The sequence below is a fragment of the Pistacia vera genome, unplaced genomic scaffold (genome assembly GCF_008641045.1).
Source record: "Pistacia vera cultivar Batoury unplaced genomic scaffold, PisVer_v2 Contig154, whole genome shotgun sequence".
Classification (NCBI taxonomy): Eukaryota; Viridiplantae; Streptophyta; class Magnoliopsida; order Sapindales; family Anacardiaceae; genus Pistacia; species Pistacia vera.
The window spans coordinates 1049687-1071374 of record NW_022195619.1 but is presented as its reverse complement, the minus strand read 5'-3'; the positions used below and the strand labels follow the sequence as shown (position 1 = coordinate 1071374).

Sequence of the window (21688 nt, the reverse complement as noted above, 5' to 3'; positions counted from 1 at the left end):
AGTGTTGATCACGTTGACTGAGATCAAGCTCGATTCATGAAGCTCGACAAAATCTATATTCAACACACAACCTACGAAGTCCGAGCTTAACATCAAATCGAGCAACTAGTCTTCGAAGCTCGAAACGAGCACCGAACACTAGAGGCAGATGTTGTGTGTGATTTTTCCATCAAGCTCGGAGAAGTCATAGTTCTGCAAGGTAATAGCCCGACCCAAAACCAGTTCGACTCAAACGATTGTCCTACCCAGCATAAGCTCATCGAGATATAGCTCGATCTAGCATAAGCTAGTAGCAACCAATCTCAACAGTTGTTCAAACAGATCACAAATAAACTTAGATCCCGAATATCTCAAAAGGGATCAGATCAACAACAATCATGGCGCAATTTCATCGCTCAATTGCGAGGATATCGGAGTTGCATTCCAATCTTGATTGTAATCCCTTTATTTTTGCTCTTTCCTTTGTACAAAACTTGTATATAAACCTCTTCCAACGATAGATAAGGGGTTAGCAAATTGTTCTAAGAATTCTATTACTTTCTTGTAAGCTCTCATAGCAAAATAAGAAAATAGTGGACGTAGGCCCAAGATCATAACCCTTCGAACCACTTTAAAAACCTTTTGTGTCATTTACTTTGCTGTATTTACATTCATATATTGTTGGTTATCGTTAATCACGCACACATCGGTTCTGATTTCGTCAAGGTCAATCGGATCGCTCTAATTAGTGTAAAATATTGCATCAATAATATACTGAGATTGTTGATGCAACTTTGCAATGAAGCCACCTAAACAAGAATGAAGAGAAGAAAATTTATAGACACAAAAAGGAACTCAGATAACTTTGCAATAAAAGCCACCTAAACGAAAGCTAACTTTGCAATAAAAATGAAAAGGAAAAGAAAACAATGAAGAGACAAAGTCAAACGGGAAATGAGAATGGCCCCATTCTCCACTATACTGATATTCCCAACTATGAATTAGATAAGAAAATCCATCCATGTCTCTATCATTTTCAACACTCCATAACCATTCATTGACAAACAAGATTCTTGCTTTTTTATAATTAATTTATAGACACAAAAAGGAACTCAACGGTCCAATTTTCACACCCTTTGCCCATCAAACCAAGAACAATTTTGAGCAATTTGGCTGAGAATATATGCTTTCCTAAACATATTTAATTTCTTTTTTTAAAATGTAGGTAATTTATTCTAAATTAATATTTCAAGGCTGCCATTTAGCTCAAATTATTCTATGTATAATTATATATCTCTCAATTTAAGACAAATTTAATATTTAACAGTGTTTCTTAATGTCTGGCAAGAAAAACTTAAAAAGAAAAATTATATATATATATATATATATTCTTTATGGATAACCATCCAATAAATATATGATTATTCTCTTCCTTCCCACCCACTTCTCAATTTCCATTACTCTTTAGATCTGAAAACTTCACCAAAATTCACTCCATAAAATATGGAAGCTCTAATTTCCCAGTTCACTTTCCTCTCAGACCAATCGTGTCAAGACAAGAACTTCGATCCATCCAACATCGAAGACCTGATGAAGCTCTTCGAGATCGAAGCCTACAAGTCATGGGCCGCCCTCGAACTTGAGCAAGAAGAAGAAGCGAAAGAGGCCGAAACCTCCATGCAAAAAGCTGAAGAATATCTCGAATCGGTGATGGAGAGTTGCATGGACGAGTTCAGGAGATTTGAAGAGGAAACGGAGAGCATGTCAAAGAAGGAAATGAATAGCCTCGTTGAGAATGGTGAAAGGGCCAGAAAAATGGGGAAGTTGATGGAGAAAGCAGCCACAATTGCTTCAAAAAAATATATTGAAGCCGCCATGAATTCGGCTTCTGCTTCCATGAAATCAGCTTGGAAAGGAGTTTCTTCTAATAGGGTTCATCCTTCTTGATCTTTTTTTTTTTTTGGGGGTGGGTGGGTTTTCTTGCTTTGGTTATTGAGATGGCTGTAAAGGTCTTTTCACTTGTTTTTTTTTTTTTTTTACTAATATTCTCAAATATTATATGAAAATAATTTTCTGGTCTTTAAATATTTATTTATTTATTTTTATGTTTAATGCTTGAACTTAATTAACTCAGAATTAATTGTAATCATGATATTGTGGAAAGAGGTTATTATTATTATATATGTTAGTGTCGACCAGCCAGTTGGATTGATTTTATTTAATTAAATTCCAGCAAAGGTAAATATTACAGTACAATACTACCGGTTGATAAGGTCACTAGGTCAGCAATTTATTTATATAATATAATTAAATTAGTAAAATTATTATAACACAAATTAATAGTGAAATTATAAACCAATTTATAATTGTTGTTTTAATGTAATCAATGGCAAACTCCTACCTCAGACCTTATAATTTTTAGGTTGTTGATACAAAAATTTACATTAACCAGAGAAACCCGATTGACCTTGAAGAAATCAAATTGGATGTATGCATGATTAATGAAAATCAACAAAGAATAATAAAAACAAGACACTGAATAGTTTTTAAAGTGGTTGGACGAGATATTGACTCTCAAGCCTAATTAATGTTTTGAGTACAAAAATAAGTCTAATCTCTCTAAAATTGCTAACTATTATAATGAATTTTCTGAGGTAATTTATACAAAATTTGATAACAATTAAATGAGAGATTTTAAGAATTGTGGCTTAAACATAGGGAGTTAATCCCATGATTAGCTCAATCATGTTAAATCCAGGACTACATGATCTGATACCGCATTCACCTTCTTGATTAAAGGGTATAAGGCTTATTTGTGACCTGTGATATAACTGTTCATTTAGCTCGCTCCGTCGAGCTTAGCTCGCTGCCTCAAACTTCAATTTCTTTGAGTTATCACAAATTCCGAACTTGTAAAAAACTGATTTTATATATAAAATAATACTTTCATCATCTAAATTTTATCCTTAAATTTTGAACTTATATCTATTAAATATAATTTTTTAAATAATCACCTTCATTCATTAGATATTATATATATTCTTCTATTAAATATAATTTTTTTTAAATAATCACCTTCATTCACTAAATATTATATATATTCTAATCCCAGAACACAATTTTCAATTTCGTCATTGAATGTAAATAATGTAATTATAGACTTAAAAAAGAAGTTAAATATAATGTCATTTTAGTAACTTTAACACCATTGAATTACATGAGATTAAAATAAAAAATAAAAATAAATTATTATAAATTTGAGTCAAAATTTTGTATGACAATGGCTTCACCTTAATTAATGTTATAATATATCTCTCGGAATCCATTTTTCATGATCACTTATCTAAATGGCAACATTTTAGTAAAAATCATTCACGGTAGTTTGAGGTATTTCATTTAATTTAGGGGAGACTATTTCATATTAAATTAAATATTCAAAATAATAATTATTTTAATTACAACTAAAATTAACTCCACCACTTTACAACATAGATCAACACAATTAAATGTTCATACAAATTTGGCTGAGAAGGCTATATCGGGTCTTTTCATTTTTTGTTTTTTTTTTTTTTTTGGGAAGTTATGATACTCTCCATTTTATATAAAAATTACTTTTTGATCTTAATTTGTTTTTTCTTTTAACAAAAGAAAAATTGTTTCTTGTTTATATTTAATGGTTGAATTTAATTAACTCAAAATTAATTGCGATTATGCTTGAACCATACCGCTTGGCAAAGCTATCAGCGAAATCAAGTCCAAGTTAAAAGACTCAAGTCCAATTCAATAAAAAAAAGCCTAAAGGCCCAGAACCCATAAAAGAGGAAGTTATAGCTCACTTCCCTAAGAATGGGGAAGTGGAGATAAAAAAGAGTATTCATGTGAATATGCCCAATGACCCAAAAAATAGTGAACAATGATTCATAAACCTAAGGAACAAGTAACCATACATGACCTAAAAGCCCTATATAAGGACATCAGATTGAAGAAGAGGGAGAAAACCTAATTCTACCATACAAGGCTAATTCTTCACCTACAAGGCTCCAATTCTACTACACAAGACAAATTACTCATACTTAGCTTTTATGCTATCACTTTATATCAACTATTTCTTGTGTACTCTTGTAATCTCCATCAGTTCTCTATCTTTGCACCTATTGTGATCAGTTCCCTAACTTATCATTTTTGGACAATTACATTTTATGCTCAAACATTTGGTTCTAGAAGGAAGGCCCCGTCAACTCATAATAGGTGCATTGCACCAACTTTTCGTTTACCTTAGATGAAGATGAATCCTGGTACCTATTTAGTTATTTTATATGTACTATATGAAAAATTTTAAAAATGCAGCACTTGTAAAATTAACTTAAGAAAATTGTTATCTAAATATGTTATTTGTAAGGTAATGTTATAAGTAATTAAGAAAAAATGTACAACAATCCCATATTAGAGGAGCTAAGTGTTTATCCAAATTTCCGCACCGGCTAGAGCGTCGAGACGAAGACTGTAATAAATACATATATAAACGAGTAATAAAGTATGAGCCCATATTTAATTTTTCTTTATATACAAATATTTACAAAATATACTCAAAATAACAACTTGACAGTGTAGCCCATCCCTTCCACCACGTGACGTTCCGAGTGACCGCAACTCACCTATTACCTGCAAAAACATTGAAAACAACGGAGTGAGCACTAATTGTTCAGTAAGTAAACCTGCTATGCTACCCTTCTCTCTCCGTTGCTTAAATCCTGAATTTTCTTTCCTTACAACTCATTTCCCGACTATTCTCTATTCTTTCTCTGTTCTTCTCTCTGTTCTTTCTCATTCTTTCTCTATTTTGCTCACTGTTTTTCTCTCAATTTTCTAATTTTTCACGACTCACAATAATGAGCATGGTATTACGCATATTCATGATGCAAATGCACAAATGCATAGATTATGCTTTTTCTTTCTATTTTTCTCATTCAGTTTTCAGTTTCTTATTCTTTATTTATTTCTTTCTATTCTTTCTATTCTTTCTTTCTTTTCTATTCTTTCTTTCTTTCTTTCTTTCTATTCTTTCTTTTCTTGCCAATCGGACTCGGTTGAGGCATGGATTTGGAGCCTTGGTCGTGTAAGTGAATTCTCTAATTCTGGGTACAGTCTTTATCCACATGCACTTCTAACGAACTGTACAATTTTTCTTTCTGAATTCTGAGGCCGCTCACTAAAGGCGGCGTGCATGTGGGACTATGTCACTCACGGGCTCCCCATCGCAACAACCTTCTCTTCTTTTTATCTTTTTACACTTCTTTAACTAAAATTTCATATTTGAATATCTTAATATTCTCATTTCTTTCTATTTTCTCTTTAACATATTTTAGTGTTTTTTCATGCTCTTATGAAGATATATGTATGTAGATGGTTTCATGCTTATAATTCTTTCTAAATGCAAATGTTTAAATGCAAGGATGCCATGTAGCATAAAAATAAGTTTCTCTCTACCATCTACAAACTCATATCAATTCATAAATGAATAAAACTCATGCATACACTTCTCTTGGACATTTCATCAAACATATTGCATGCATAATCAAACTCTAATTTGACTACAATTCTATCTCTTTCTCAAGCCACCAATATTTGGAGTAAAACTCCCTTAAACAATTACTAAACCTGTCCAAAACAATACACTCCCAAAAATTCTACTCAACTCTTTCTAACTTCAACCAAACTTCAATTAATCATCATACAACCAAAACCACTTCTCATGGCTAAATTCTATTCATCAATAATCATCAAACTCATCAATAATTCATCAATTTCATCAACAATTCTCAAAATCATAAGCATATACATATATGTAAAATCTCTACACACTTGATTTCTCAAATCATAACTTGGGTGGGATTTACTTACCTTTGATATGAGCAATCCAACCCCTTTAAGAATCTTCTTTGATCAAACTCTCTTCTTCTTAAATCCTATGAGCACAAACCATCAAAATTCAACACTTTAAAAATGAAAAATCACTTCTTAGTGCAAGGATCTTACCTAAAGTTGCTTGGGATTGAAAATCCACTCAAAAATACCCAAAATCTATGAATTTCTTTTGAAAAAGAAGTGAAGAAATTGAGAGGATTTGGAGGAGAACTGGCGTGAAAATGGGTTGAAGAGTGGCTAGGGTTTCACTCTTCAACCCTTGATATAACATAAAAATATATATAGTTTCCCATTTTGCCTTTACACTTTCTTTAAAATTTCATCTATGTCCCTTAGTCAATTACCATAATGCCCTCATTTTTATTGCATTCTCTATGAAATTCTATCTCTTTTCACTCCCCACTTTTTCAACTAATTTTGAGTGAAAAGACCATTTTACCCTTAATGCAAATTTAAGGCATTTTCTTCACATTTTCTCAAAATAACTTTAGCGAAAATCAACTAAAGGTATAAGAGCATAAATTAAATTACGTACCTCCATGTGGGCATTACAAAGACACACATCAACCAAAGATACTCAGTTGACTCCGAGGAGAACCAAGTAAGATGGGTGTGTGATTCCTAGTAATCAACATAAGAGACTTGTATTGCATGCAACGGCGATCAAGGTGGGGATGTGCCTCCCGGGAGATGATGAGACAATTAGACGTTTTTAAAGTGGTTCAGTCAGAAAGAGAATAAGGTCTACATCCACTAATATCTTATTTATTTGTGTGAGGTCAAGAAATAAGTGATCGATTTTTTCGGTGGTTGGAAAAAGGTTTTTGGCTTACTTTTTAACCAAAAATCTGGGGTTAGAGAAAGTTGCTTTTGTGATTTTTTGTGTCTCTTTTTCTTTTCCCCCATTTTTGCCTCTTTTTTCTGGATCCTTCTCTCCTTAGATTGCTGCCATTTTTATATATAGAGAGAGAGCTTCATATTCTCATGATGGAGTGCGTCAACCACGTTGTCTGATGTCTCGCAGTGGCCAGAAGCTCACATGCCCTTCGTCGTAGCTAATGATGGATGTTCCCTCTAACAACAGGTGTCTTTATAGGTATCCTCTTGGCTTGGCTACATTGAGAGCATGTGGAGCTTGCATGGCCGCGTGTTGCTTAATCGGGGTATGCAACCTATATGTGGTGACCTCGTGGGCTTGTGAGGTTTGAGCTTGCCTTTGGCGTGTGTTAAAACAGGCACGCCGACATTGGGCATTTCGTCGATTAGGACAAGCATCCCTTTGGCAACTATTGTCTTTATTTTCTCCCATGGCCTACTTTCCTAATTATCTCCCGGGGTTAACTTGCCCCTGAGATTCTCGCTCGTGAGTGGAAGGTGCCCTGCGTGTAAGTGATTGATCTCAAAAAGGCAGCGGAAAAAACACAAATTAAAACAAAAAATCAATCACTTTCTATGCCCAGATCTGGGTATAGATCAAATTGCTTACATGTTAATAAACAGAAAATTTTACAATATAAATCATAATAAATAATCCATACAAGGATTAAGAACACATTACCAATGTTTGGAGGGTCCTTCAATACTTTGATTTCGCTTGTTGATTCAAGAAAAGAATCGCATGAACGTCGTCCACACGAAGATAATCCGCAGAACCTACTATAGTTTTGCTAGAATTAATAGAAGGCTTCAAGAATCAAGTGAATCAAAGAAAGAAATTCTTTGATTCACACACTATTCCCAATAGGAATAGCCATGGATTCTTAAGTTAATCCATCCTTGCAACCAAACACACCTTTTATGGTATTTTAATTTTAATTGATTATTAATATAATTAAAATCAATTAATATATAATAAATATTAACATTTAATTATTAATAATAATCCATTTAAATATATGCACATATATATTTAAATATAATCTCACTAATTTTAATTTTAATATTAAAATTAAATACAGACAACAACCTTAGTAAATTTAATTGCACTATGAGATTACCAAAATACTTTTTTGTCCTAAAAGACGAAAATACCCCTTTCATAAAAACAATTCTTAAATTATCTTCTAAGTGTGTGACCCGTAAGCTCTTTATTGTATCGGCAGTGAGTAGTATCGCGATTAACACCAATTAATCATCTCACTACTCAAAGATCAAGATTGGCCCCTAGCAAGGCATCATGGCCACCCGATGGATTCGGATTCAACGAAACAACTAATTGTCAACGATATGGTTACCGTACAATCAAATCCTTTCATCATCTGTTATCTCATCGAGACTGAGGTACATAAATAGTGTCAACCTTAGTTATCCTCGATATCTATGTATTCAATTAATGGACCAATGACCAGAATAATAAATTGGATTGAGCAACAACTCAATCCCATTATGGCCACAGTTTTAGTGTCATTGCCATTCACTAAATTGCGTCGTGAGATAACTTCTCACATACCTAGGAGTGATGAATCCTCTATCAATCCACTATAGTCTTGATACACTCCTTGATGTAGCAAATCATTACCGTATTGACAGCTCTGAATAGAACTACGTTAGGTTAGTCTCAAACTACACCAATCGGTGTATAGGGCGCTGCGGCGACCTCAAGTCTAAGGATCACATGTATCACCATTCGTTAGATGATTTATTCCATAGACACTATGGTTACCATCCATATAGAATCCTTTGGTGGGTCTGTCCAATGAACTTGCCTCTAGCAAGTACCCATGCGTTGCACCAAGCTGTCGGCAAACAACCTTGACAAGTGAGATCAGTCACTACCTTTCGACAGGGTCGTTCAACACTGTGATAGCCTTACCGTATTATTTGTGTACTTGGTCAGAATAATACTAGGGCTACAGATGTTTCTAGAATTGCTACCATATGTGATCATAGACTTGATACCCTCGTCATGGTTTTTACCATCCTAAGGACATATATCATTACATACACGATATAGAAGAATATGTCTTTTAGTGATAAATAAACATTTATTATAGAGTCAATTTTACAATAATTGATTGGTTATAGGGCACCTACTCTAACACTACTATGTCAAGGTCGCTCTGTACTGTCGATGAACCAGATTAGGTTGGCCTGCTGTCGATGAACCATATTAGGTTGGCTTGCTGCACATTTCTCAACTCAGCCACGTTCGACTACATCACCTGTATGACCAGCGTCATTATCATCTCCATCAATTGGCCATTCTCGGGATTAGAGGTTTTTGGTCGTAGTTGATTTATGACCTATTACGCCAGTGGTACTAGCGATCGGCCTGTACCAGCGTCCTGATTCACCTTATGGTGGGTGATTTTCGCATTGTCGTGGTTTTCGGTAGTCACTTTGGATCTTGTACGGGCCATTGGAAATTTCAAGTGTTCAACTATTCACTGAAATTGCTTGTTTCTTGCCGGGAATAGGGAAAGTAGGCAGAGGCTCTCCTTCTAGTGACAAAATATTGATATGAAATTCGTACCAACTAGAGTGATCCGATTTACCGTGATGGAATTGGAACTGATGTGTGCATGATTTAATAAAAATCAGCAATGACAGTATGAAAATGCGTTATAATGCAAAAGACACAAATAATTTCTGAAGTAGTTCGGTAAGTTAGAACTTGAGCCTACGTCCACTATTATTCTATGAGAGCTTACAATTTATATCAATTGTAAAGTAAAAATTGCTAACCCCCTTCTCATAATTGGAGAGGGTATTTATACAAATTTGAGACTAAGGAAAGAGAGAAAATAACAGGATTGCAATCAAATTTAAATTGCAACTACGATATTTACGTGATTAGAAGCTAAGATCGCACTGTCATAGGTGTTAATTATCTATTATAAAATATCCGAGATTTGAACTTATCTCTGGTTTGTCGAACAACTGCCAGGGTTGGTCATGACTAGCTTATGCTAGGTCCATCTATCATTGTCAATGAGCTTATGATGGGTCAAACCAATGCCAAATCAAACTGATTATAGACCAAACAATATTCTTGTGGGCTTATGACTTCACCAAACTTAATGAAAAAATCGCACACAACAAAAATAAAAAAATATATATCGTTGAAATTTCTATACAAATTAAAATATATATAATCATACAAATTAATAATAAAGCAATATATATTTTAAAATATTACCTGGACATGGATATTTAGTCATTTGACAAATCTCAATCAAAGTTAACGGTTTAAATCGTTAATTGTGCTTTCATTATCTTTTCTAATATAAGTGTCTTATAACCCGTAAGTTTTTAACTGAATTATCAAAGCCCGCTTTTGTTGCATTCAACTATTCCTTCGGAGAAGTTATCCCGCAAGTAAAATTATAGGCAAAGTATTACTTTGTGTCCAAAATCAAATCTAGGATTATGGGTTGAAGTCATACACAACCACTCTTATTGTTGGACTATCCATGGGTGAGTTAATAGATAAATAAATTATATTTTTTTCCAAAGATAAAATAGAGAATCATGAGAAAAAAAAAACAAAATTTAAACGAACTCTAATATTAAAAAAAAAAAAAAAAAAAAAATGATTAGTACAACGATTTTATAAAAAAAAAAAACCCAAAATAAGATGTAGTTATTTCTTTTACATCCTACCTATAAGGCCGAATCCCTAAGCCTTGAAGTCATCTAAAGTTAGTATAAGTCCTCTATTGACTATTGTTGGACCATCTTCTTTCCTTATTAAAATCTCTGGTAAAAAAATTATCTTTCGCTTTGTCTCCATTTAAAATCCTTCTCTATTTAGGTTTTGTTTTGATTGATTTTGATTTTAGGGTTTCAATTTGATTTCATGCAAAGCTCAACAAACTTGCTGAGATCATACGGGTACATCATCTATCTACTACTTTAGGGTTTTATTTTTATACCTCGTTATTGAAATTGAAATTTCATCGTTTAACAAGCTTATATCTTTGTTGATTATGAATATATATCTATATCGTTTAATCCTTGGAAATAATGAAAACTAAAGGATTTTGATATTTCTAGCAATTAAACGGGGTTCCTTTTGATTAATTTTTTGGGGAATCTTTGTTTTTGTTGATTTTTTTGGTTTTATGGGTATTGAGTTATTTTTTTTATGAAAAACAGATACCAAGGTTTAAGGTTCAAGTGATGGAAAATTATTACTGATTTATGTTGTTCTTTTGGATTTTTGGCAGTTAAACAGACTATTATTTTGTTGGTGTATTGATTATTTTGAATTTTTTTGGGGACCCTTTTGTTTTTATTAGTTTTGCTTCTCATTTGTGAATGTTTGTCGCCGTTGCTAGTTAGTTTTGTTGTATGTATCTGTAATGGAACTCTGTGAGCTCGACTCTTGTTTGAACTAACTGTTATTGATTTTCTCTACTTGTTTATTTGTCAACCTAGTGGATAATTGGTGGCTAAACTTGTGGATTGGCTGTTGTTCATATTGTTGCTTAATTTAGATTACAGACATATTCTTAAATTTATTTAGAGGCATCTATGTTGGTAAATGATATTGATTTATTTTGATTTTGCAGGGCCAGCAGTGAATTTCGAGTAAAACAAAAGCATATTATAAGATTCTGTTGGTAAGAAATGCCTAGGGAATTGTCACGTTCACGGTCGCGATCACCGACATATAGGCGGAGGCATTCACCTTCGCCTAGGTATAGCAGGAGGAGCCGGAGAGATAGAAGTCGGTCACCATATTCATCATATTCTTCGAGCAGGTGATCCCGATTGTATTCTCACTGTTTTAGATTAATGTGTTAATTAACGAGCAATTTTAAGAAAGATTGGGGACTCACTTATCTCTCATGCGGATTGGAAATACAATATGTTGGAGTTGATCTGTACGCATCCTATCCTTTTCTGTTGGTCCTTTGGCGCTATTCTGTTTTGCCTCAATAAAGCCTGTGAGTTTGCTCTGAATGATAGAATATTTTAGGAAACATTTAAAAAAAAATAGAAAAAAAAGAAGAAAGGATAAATGAATTCAAAATGTTTGAACTTCTTGAAGTCAAGGAATTGGCAAGAGTGGTTGTTGGATAATTTGGATGCCAAATTTAAGTTATTACTGCTGTTGATATTTTGTAAGGTGGATGAATTTTGGTTATTTGTTTCCTTGGTATCAGAGTATTTATCAAGACCTATGACCCTGTTTCCTGGAATGTTTATCTTCAAGTTGTACATTCTGCCGAATCTTCTTCTGAATCAGGGATTTACGTGGAAATTTAGTCATTGGTCAACATACAGGGTTCTTTCTTTAGTTTTTCTTAAGTGACTAGAATGGATAGTTTGATTGTTTACTTTAGTATCTTCATGATGTATTTTCTTTTAAGAGAATTTTCTCTTCATGTGTTCTATGAGCACCCTGATGGTATATAAACTTCCTTGTGATAACTTTCATGCTAATTTATGGTATTGTTGATTTTTCCTTATTTTCAAAAACACTTCATGATTATGTTGCTTGCTTCTGTGCATTGATCAACATCTGTAGCTACTGACACTCCTGGAGAACTGACCTTTTGCATGGTTAACTAGAAAATTTTCCAACATAAATATGTTGATCGAGATATATACAATTCTTTGAGTGTTAGATAGGATGCATGTGCTTCATAATAAAATTCAAGACTCAGTTTCTTCCCATCATGTGGGATGGGAAGTGAGCAGGTGATGGGTGCTGATGGGTGTCCTTTTGTTGCTCGATTGTGACATTAGCTTCTTCATGTGATAAAAGATGGAGCACATTCTTAACAATGTGTGAGGTAACTGTATATGCTTCTATATTAATTGCTGTAGATGGTGGGTCTGGTTCATGTTTTATTTTGTGATGCCCAATATTTTTGCTGTTGCTCAATAATTATTATGTTGTTACAGGCGGAAAAGTCATTCTATTTCCCCACGCCGCCGGAAAGCTTGTTCTCCGTCTCCAAGACGCCGTAAAAGTCGTTCTCCAACACCAAGGCGCTATAAGAGGCAAAGAAGTAGGAGTTCTTCACTGTCTCCTACTCATAAATCCTCAAGTCCAAGTCTTGGGTCATTAGAGCAGAAAAATGCAATTGAAAAATTAAGAAAAGAAGAGGAAGAGAAAAAAAGGTATATTTTAAGGTTTTCATGGCTATATTTACTCAATTGTTATTTTCTTTTATCGCTTTTGTTTTTAAAGTTCACCGTCAGAGTATCATAGGATTATATTTATGCTACCCTGCTGTTGAGTTGAGTAGAAAATGGATCTGCTGTCCAGTCTTATTGTTATCTCTTTTTATCATCTTCAATGTTGGAGTATATTAGTTTTTAAACTCTTTGTTACATTTTGGAAGGCCCATGGATCATATATATGCAAGGTTCTTTCTGAGTTGTATGGAGAATCTTCTTGAGGCTTGCTGTAGTGCTAGTACATAGGTCATATTAATCTGAATTTAATGATGAGTATTTAGTTTTGAACATTTTGGTTCAGACCTGCATAATTTTGTCTCTTTTAAGTTGATTGTAGTGTTGGGATGAACTTTTTAGAGGAGAAAAATACCACAATGATGCAGGCAGCTATGATGGCTACTGCGTTTTACAAATTTGAAATCATTTATGTTCACCCGTCAGCCAAGTGTGGCAGCTTTGATATTTTCTGGAAGGCTTGAGGTTTGTGTGGTTTGGTCTTTGGAAATCAAATAAAATGAGTTTGATGTTTTTGGAAACCTTGGTCCTTGGTAGTGAAAAGCTTCAATTGCTTGTCTTCTCCCTTTCTCTGTCCTTGTCCCTGCCCCTGCTCCTACATCATTTGTTTTTTTGTTCTTCCTTTTCTCTTGTTTCGTCTTCGTTGCAAGGCTAACTTGCGCCTCGTCATATTTAGAGTACATACACCACTTCTTTACTTATAACTTTGAGGTATCTGCTATTTTCTTAATACAGAAATTATGAATGGCACAACAGTATCTTATGCATTCTGTTTCTTGTCCTGTCATCTCTAGAACTGCAATGTTTAAAAAGCCATTTTATGTGTGAATTAAACATGAGCACCCTCAATCATATGGACGCATAATAATGCAATGTTATACAATTTTGATTATCTCAAAGATGCTGTGCACAGTGTAGCACTGTACAATGTGAGGGACAAACATGGAAAACTTCTAATTATTTTACTAGTTTCTTGATTACACGTGCAAGGGAAAAAAGTTAGAAGAAATTGGAAATTTTAATTGCAGTTGGAATTGCTTGCTGTTTTTTATGTGGAGATGTGTCTTTTTCTTCTATTAGTTTTATCTACAGAGTTCACCATATGCTTTTTTCGTCGTAATTACCTTTTTTTGCGATTGGTAGAATTCTGGTGTCTTATTTTAGCTGATCTGTCCTTCATATTTTGGTGAAGAACATCTGGTGTTCTTCAGTATGCTGCTGGTTCATAATCTTTATTCCTTTGCTTGCTATATTTGGAGTTTAGGATATCCGGGTTGGTAATAATTATAGCTTTCCAGTACCTACTTACATCACTTACAGATTACAGTTAACAGTCATCAAATGGCATGAGAGAATAATGGTTTAATTAAATAGTGATTTTGTGTTTGATTAGTATATAACCACCTTTATGTAATTTTTTTTTCATGGTCAATGACAGTATCGTATTTAAAACCATTATAATCACATGTAGCCTAACAAACTTGACCAATCTCAACTCAAACTAGCCCACTAGGCATTAGCTTGGGGTTACCAGGTTTAAGAGATGAGTGTCTTGGAAATTCTCAATCCCTGTAGTGTTAAAGCAGACTTCCAATCCCTTCTAGTTGAGCTTGATTCGATCTTCAGTGCAGTTCAGTTTGCCTAAATGCAGCCCCAGTCTTCTGTTTGCATCCAGATGCTGTGTTTGTTACCAGAAAATGTTTCTTTTGGCTGTTGAATCAGTGGCTTGTGTTCGAGGTGTTGCTACTTTCAATATCTATATGCATAGAAACAGGGCCACAACTTTAACGTCTGAAGTAATATTTAATGCAATGGATTGATATATTTTGGTAATTAGCTCTCAAATTGCAGCAGGTTATTTGACATTTTTTCCACAGGCTTTTCCGAAGGAAGATACTGCTGTAGTTCAACTTGTTATATATGATGATCAAATTGCGTACCTCGTTTATCTACTATTCACCAGTTTTGAAATTGATTTGTTTTTATCAGGATTCAGTTAGAGGTATGCCTTAAAAGCATGAGCATACTTTTTAGTGCCTTTATCATCAGGAAGGTTAGTTTGCCATTTATTGTAGTTACACAGCATGTATAGAGAGAGAGGGAAAAGAACGAGAAAAGGAATCATGATTCATGTATTGCTTTTTTAGTTTTATATATTGTCTTGATATGAAGGCATCTGGAATTGAAAGGGTGACATACTCCAACACTGTGATAGTGGTTATGTTTCCAATTAACTTTTTCTCTTCTACTTCAGGCGTCAACAGGAAGCCGAATTGAAACTGATAGAAGAAGAGACAGCAAGGAGGGTAGAAGAAGCTATTAGGAAGAAAGTTGAAGAGAGCTTGAACTCTGAGGAGATTAAGCTGGAAATTCAGAAGCGGTTGGAGGAGGGGCGGAAGAGACTTCTAGATGAAGTCACAGCTCAACTTGAGAAAGAAAAGGAAGATGCTCTAATCGAGGCTAGAAGAAAGGAGGCAAGTATTTATGATAATAAACCTGGTGCAGATGACTCACCTTTTTCCCCTTTTCATATTCCCTTTCCTTTCCCCTTCGTATTCCCACGGCAATGATAGTTTTCATGACACCATTCTAGCTGCTTAAGGCAAAAGCTTCTTTCAGCTGTTCTCTTTTATTTTCCGCAGTTTTACAACTACTGGTCACCCCATAAAGGTTTGGCCATACCCGTCCAACTTCAGGGAAACAAATAAATTTTAAGATTTACAATGACATGGTTCCTCACAAGAATTCGTAATAGAGAAATAGGTGGTGCAAAACTAATCTTGTGACGGAAATATTGTCATTAATCTAAAAACTCTTGTTCATATTAATTTTATTTTGATTACAGGAGCAACTGCGCAAAGAGAAAGAAGAATTGGAAATGATGCTTGAAGAAAACCAGAGGAGGGTTGAAGAATCTCAGAGAAAAGAAGCGGAGGAGCAGCAGCGAAGAGAGGAGGAGCGTTACCGTGAACTGGAACGCATCCAAAGAGAAAAAGAAGAGGCGTTGAGAAGGAAGAAACAGCAAGAGGAGGAAGAACGTTCGAATCAGATGAAGTTGTTGGGTAAGAACAAATCTCGGCCGAAGTTGTCGTTTGCAATTGGGTCTAAATGAACACCGGAGAAACATCATATAATTTTGTCAAAATGTCTGTGCTTGATTGACTTAATTAATATTACATGTTTGCATTTGTGATTTAAATGATAAAATACAGTTTTTTGTTATTATTCATTGTTCTATACCCAGCTCTACCCCTTATATTTTCTCTGTGACTGAATCTTAGAGATTGCATTTTTCGAAATTTTTTATTTTCATATATAAATAGTTTATATTATATCAAAGTTTTGTCGTTTCTTAAGTGTATTAATAGTAGAAATAAAGGTAGAAAAAGAACCCGTCAGGCCCAATCTGGCCTAGCCCATGGTGGGTTAAGCAAAATTGCGGGCTAGGCCTAACCCGATCTGTCTCTTTGGCCAGAAGGGTTAGCTCGGCTTGTCAACCTTAACCCGACAGGTTTTTGTGCGAGTCAGGTTGGCCCAGATTTTTTTTTTTTTTTATTTTGTGTAATTTTTTCTAGTTAACTTTTCAAATATTAATAATTCAATTAAATTAATTTTTTTTTGGTTAACCTTTCAAATATTGATTCAATTTTAATACAATTAAATTGTAATATATGAAAAATTAGATTTATTCATTTATCAAAAAATAAAATAAGAAATAAGAAATTATAATAATTATTGTCTCGTTAAAAACCTTACTAAGAAAAACCCAATTGGGACAAAAACTTTGTAAGGAAAAAAGAGTAATAATTGACAGTTAATTTACAAATTACAAAGTTATAATTTTCAAAACAACTAATTTGAGGGTTGACTAAGATCTCTCTTATCTGTATCATTTAAATTACAAAATTAAAATGATTTTATTAAAGTATCGTCAACAACCTTGTATTGATCCTGATGGCACAATCGTTTCAAATCTTGAAGATATGTGAGGACTTAAATCATTTTTTGTGAAAGTTTAGTCCTTCTGTCATTTAAAATTCTCCCACTTGCACTAAATGTTTGTTTGAATGTGACAGGAACAGAGAAAACATCTAGGGTAAGTCTTGATAATACTAGAAAAATATATTTTCTAGTTTTCTAATATTCTAAGACATCAAAGTTAGCTCTTTGTTGTGGATCTGCTAGTAGCATGTTGGGGGTTCCCAAATATTGGTGAAGCTCATTACTCTGTAGTTACATGGAAGACGGTACATTCGTTGTTGATGCTTTTGAAGAGGAGGCTATGCTTCAGGTTCGGGTCCTCTTCGAACTATTAAGTACACTTTAAGAGTCGAAGTCTTCATTTGTTTATTCGGATGCTACTTCCTCAGGTATTTCGCCTCTTTGCTGGTTCTCATACCTATTTTCATATTGCAAATATACCTCTGCAAGACACTCTTATCTCTCCTAGTTGATTGACATATGCTTCGTCTCGTAAATTTTCACTTAATGTGTCTAAACCATCTTCTAAACGCACTAATTTAATTCTAGGATCAAATATGACAGCTGAACAATAAAAAAAAAAAAGGAATGAGTTTTCAATATTTTTTAAATTTTAATTCTATTGCCTCTATTGGTCCCGCTAAAATTTCATTTTTTTTTTTTTAAATAAATCTGAAATTTTTATAATTGTATGTATTACTAATAGACTAGTAGGATAATATACACCAGAAAGTTATAAAGTGGATTGATAAAAAATTTAAAGAAAATAATGAAAATTTTGAGCTATATGCCAATCACTGTCTACCAAATAATGAGGATCCATATCATTTGCTACAAAATAACTAATTAAATTTACATAAGGTAAATATGAATCAAGCATTAAATAGATATTATTTCATCTAACAGGCATGTCTAATGCAAAAGTTCTAGGAGACATATTTGATTTTATACAAGCATCTTGAAATTTAGTATTTCCTCTATTACTACTAGTAATCCAAGCTAAAAAATCCCTAGTTCTATCAATATTATTTCTAATTTTTTTCATATCACTTTTCACAACTAATTAATAACGTGACATGCACAACGTTGGTGAAAAAACTTCAAATTGTCATAAAAAAGAAAATTTATTTGAAAAAAATCTATAACTTTACTATTAGCAATTACATTATCTAAAGTTAAACTTATCACTTTGGGAACAATATCATAATCTTTTAGAACTTCAACAATTTTATTATGAATTTGTTGACCACTATAATCTACATCCATTAATCTAAATCTTAATAAAGATTTATTTAATTTACATTCGTTATCAAAATAATGACTAGTCACATAAATATAATCTTGTTTAGCTCTATTATTCCAAATATCGGTGGTTAAAGCCATAATAACATGACAACTATGTATTTTATTTTTCAATTCTAATTTCATTTTCCCAAACAATTTTATTAAATCATTTCTAGTTGCAGTTTTAGAATAACTTTTAAATCCTAAAAAAAATGAATTTTTAATAAATTTTTCAAAATATTTATCTTCAGCCATATTAATAGGTTGATCAGTTGCAGTAATATATAAAGCTAATTGTTCCTATACAAATTAGAATTATAGCGCTAATTAGTACCTATATTAGTTTTTTGAGTTTGATTGGTTTCTCTATTTTCATGTTGATTTATATGTTTACTAGCATGCATTTTTAAAGTATTAGTACCATTACCTGCATCAGCTTTATAAATATTTCCACAATACTTGCATCTTGCTTTTTTCACTTCAACTCCATTTTCTGTCTCGTAAAACTTATCGAAATGCACCTAAACGTATGATGTGTGCCTGTCGTCAGTTTCGACTGCAGTTGATGAACCCGTTTCTGCTTGAGATGGAGTTAGATAAGGACGATGATTATGAGGACGACTTCTAGAACCACCGGTGTAACAACTTCTTTCTACTATCATATTCATAAAATATATCAATAAAAAGACAAGTATATTTATCAAAATAGTTGGGTCCAAAATTTTCTTTACTTAATAAATACATTCTTTACATAGTACAACATCATTTGTACAAAAAGATTCTAAAAAAAACAGTGGATAGTGCAGCCAAGTCTCCTCGCTTGCCGACGTCCATCCAACCAGGTCCTCACCTATGTCCTGTACAACAAAGAAAACAATGAAGTGAGAACAAAGATGCTCAGTAAGTAAATCTTCTACTCTATAATCCCCGTGCATTACTCATCAATTCTTTTCGTACTCTTGTCACTTTCTCTAATTCTAGTTCTCACTATTCTTTTCTTTCTTTCTATTCTCATCACCCATGGAGAATATCATAACTATGCATGGATGAGACACTAAAGCATAACAATGCATTTTCTTTCTTTTCTTTTCTTTCTATTCTTCTCTTATTCTTATTCTCTGCCGGTCTTGGTCGATGCATGGATTCGGAACCCTTGACCATGTGAGTGTACTCTCTTTCGTGTACAGCTCTCATCCGCATGTATTCTCACGGCTATACAAATTCTGTTTCTCATTCTCATTCTGCTCTCTCATGGCGGAGACTGCTCTCTCTCATGGCGGTTTACATGCGGGTAACTCTACACTCACGGGTTCCCCATCATACGACCTATTTTCTTTTCTTTTCTGTAGCACTTAATAATCATTTAATTCTCTAGTGCTAATTCTTTCTTTCTCTTTATTCTAAGAGAATTGGTTCTTTTCTTTATCTCTATTCATAGAGTGTTTCTTTCTCATTTCTCATATTTATTTTTCATGTGATTACTCAATTAAACATATGCATATGGATGGCTCATGCTTAAAATCTTTCTTATATGCATTCATGACATGCAAATATGCTCTATTGCATAAAGTAAGGTTCTCTACTTCTACTCATGCTTCTTTTAGGCATTTCATCAAACAATATGTATGCATACATAAACTCTATTCTAATTTTTAATTATACTTCTTTCTTAATCATCCAAAATAGGAGTTCAACTCCTTCAAATCATCACACATCCTGCAAAGAAAACACACTTCAAATATTCCTCTCAAATTCTTCTAATTCTCTCCATATTTCTACCAAAATTTGTCAACACAATCCACCCTACTCATGGTGGAAATTCTTTCATAAAACAACATTGAACTCATTCATGAATTCATCAACTCATTTCAAACATAGAAATTCAAGCATTAAGCATATATAAAAAATCTCTACACATCATTCAATCATACAAATCACAACTTAGATGGATTTACTTACCTTAGGCTCAAGTAGAAATCATTTAAGCTCTCTACTTTTGATGGCTTGATACCTTCTCTTAAACCTTCAATACAAACTCAATAAGGATCATACTCTTTCAAGAATAAAAATTCACATCTAGAGTAAGGATTCTCACCTTTAAGTGCTTAGGATCAACTTATATCAATTTCTAGTCAAAAGCTTTTCAAAGATCCTTGGAAAATTGAATGAAAATTTGAGAGGATGGAAGGATGAAAGAGGTGGTGGAGAAGAATGAATGAATAAAAGGGTTTCTAAAGCTAAACCCTTAATATCTCATATTTTCTCCACTCTTTCCCAATATACCCTTGCTCCTTCTTTGAAATTCCATCTATCACCTTTAATTCTTTGCAAAAACATCCCATTCAAACTATTCTCCATGCAATTTCATTGCATTTCACTCCCCACTTTTCCTGCTAATTAGGGGTAGAATGGTCATTGAGTCCCAAAAGGAAAAATTCTCTAAATCTTAAGGGAAAATTTCAGCTGGGTCTTCGCCGCGGCAAAGCTATTTCTTCGCCTCGGTGAAAAATCACAGTAGCTACACGGGGGTTGTAGCACTTCATCGCCGCGGCGAAGCTTCTTCTTCGCCTCGGCGAAGACTGTAACATCAAGATTTCGCCAAGTCTTACAAATTTTCTAGGCAATCACTCAACCAAACCAATACACCCCTTTCAACTAAGGATAAACCAAGCAATATTAACAACATACAAACTCAAATGAGGATAAATCAATAAACATTCAAGCCATTCATCAAATCTTAACTATGTACCTCAAGTGGGGCGTTACAACCGGGAGTTGTAGCAACATGGGGAGGAGGGGGAGAATATTATGAGGTGTATCAGATTCTGAGAATAGGAAAGTGAGACTATTTGAATCTACTGCATTTACGTTAGTAAATTTAGGGGGACTAGGATAATTTTCTTCATCATCGAAATTGATGAGATTGAAATATCTATCAATTCTAGTTAAAAAAAAAAAAAAAATTGGATATAGAAGAAATAAAGAATTAAAGAAGGAGAATTGGAATTTAGAAATATGAATTGAAAATTGCAAAAACTAATAAAAATTAAAATGAGAGCAAATTGACAACAAAGAGATTGAGAGATTTCAATAGAGAAAATGAGAAAATTTGGGATGTGAGGAAATATGAGAGTTTATGCCCTATTTATAGAAAAAAAAGGGGAAAGAAAAATGACCAAAAAGACCCCTCCAACTGCTATAAAATGACTATATTTCAAGGGTAAAATGGGTTTTGCAAAAAAAAATTAATTTAAATTTTTTTATTTTTTTTTTGTCCAACTCGTGGGTAGCCCAACCGCCAACCCATCGGGTTGACTCACGGGTTGAAAACCCCCAACCCAGCGGGTTGGATGAGGTTTTTTTATTTAAA

At 33.5% G+C, this 21688-nt stretch overlaps 2 protein-coding genes across 4 annotated transcripts; both read left to right on the top strand.

The window, feature by feature from the left end:
* The first annotated feature begins 1379 nt into the window (after positions 1 to 1379).
* Positions 1380 to 1940, top strand: LOC116124658. Its single transcript, XM_031410379.1, has one exon. The coding sequence runs from the start codon at positions 1483 to 1485 to the stop codon at positions 1924 to 1926; it is 444 nt and encodes a 147-aa protein (XP_031266239.1). The 5' UTR covers positions 1380 to 1482; the 3' UTR covers positions 1927 to 1940.
* Positions 1941 to 10508: 8568 nt separating this feature from the next.
* LOC116124642 (uncharacterized protein At1g10890) lies at positions 10509 to 16309 on the top strand. 3 transcript variants are annotated; one of them, XM_031410365.1, is made up of 6 exons: positions 10527 to 10605; positions 10686 to 10737; positions 11418 to 11609; positions 12760 to 12978; positions 15308 to 15527; positions 15899 to 16309. In XM_031410365.1, the coding sequence occupies exons 3-6, from the start codon at positions 11476 to 11478 to the stop codon at positions 16163 to 16165; spliced, it is 840 nt and encodes a 279-aa protein (XP_031266225.1). In that variant the 5' UTR covers positions 10527 to 10605; positions 10686 to 10737; positions 11418 to 11475; the 3' UTR covers positions 16166 to 16309. The 3 variants fall into 3 exon arrangements, with proteins under 3 accessions (XP_031266226.1, XP_031266225.1, XP_031266224.1); XM_031410366.1 differs by lacking the exon at positions 10686 to 10737 and having other exon boundaries at positions 10509 to 10605; XM_031410364.1 differs by lacking the exon at positions 10527 to 10605 and having other exon boundaries at positions 10663 to 10737.
* The last annotated feature ends 5379 nt before the right edge of the window (positions 16310 to 21688 follow it).

What these genes read in the sequence shown, in the direction of transcription:
- LOC116124658 (XM_031410379.1), top strand. Translation starts at nt 1,483, where the DNA reads ATGGAAGCTCTAATTTCCCAGTTCACTTTCCTCTCAGACCAATCGTGT.
- LOC116124642 (XM_031410366.1), top strand. Translation starts at nt 11,476, where the DNA reads ATGCCTAGGGAATTGTCACGTTCACGGTCGCGATCACCGACATATAGG. An exon ending in TCATCATATTCTTCGAGCAG is followed by an intron (nt 11,610 to 12,759) that starts GTGATCCCGATT and finishes ATGTTGTTACAG; the next exon opens with GCGGAAAAGTCATTCTATTT. An exon ending in TCGAGGCTAGAAGAAAGGAG is followed by an intron (nt 15,528 to 15,898) that starts GCAAGTATTTAT and finishes TTTTGATTACAG; the next exon opens with GAGCAACTGCGCAAAGAGAA.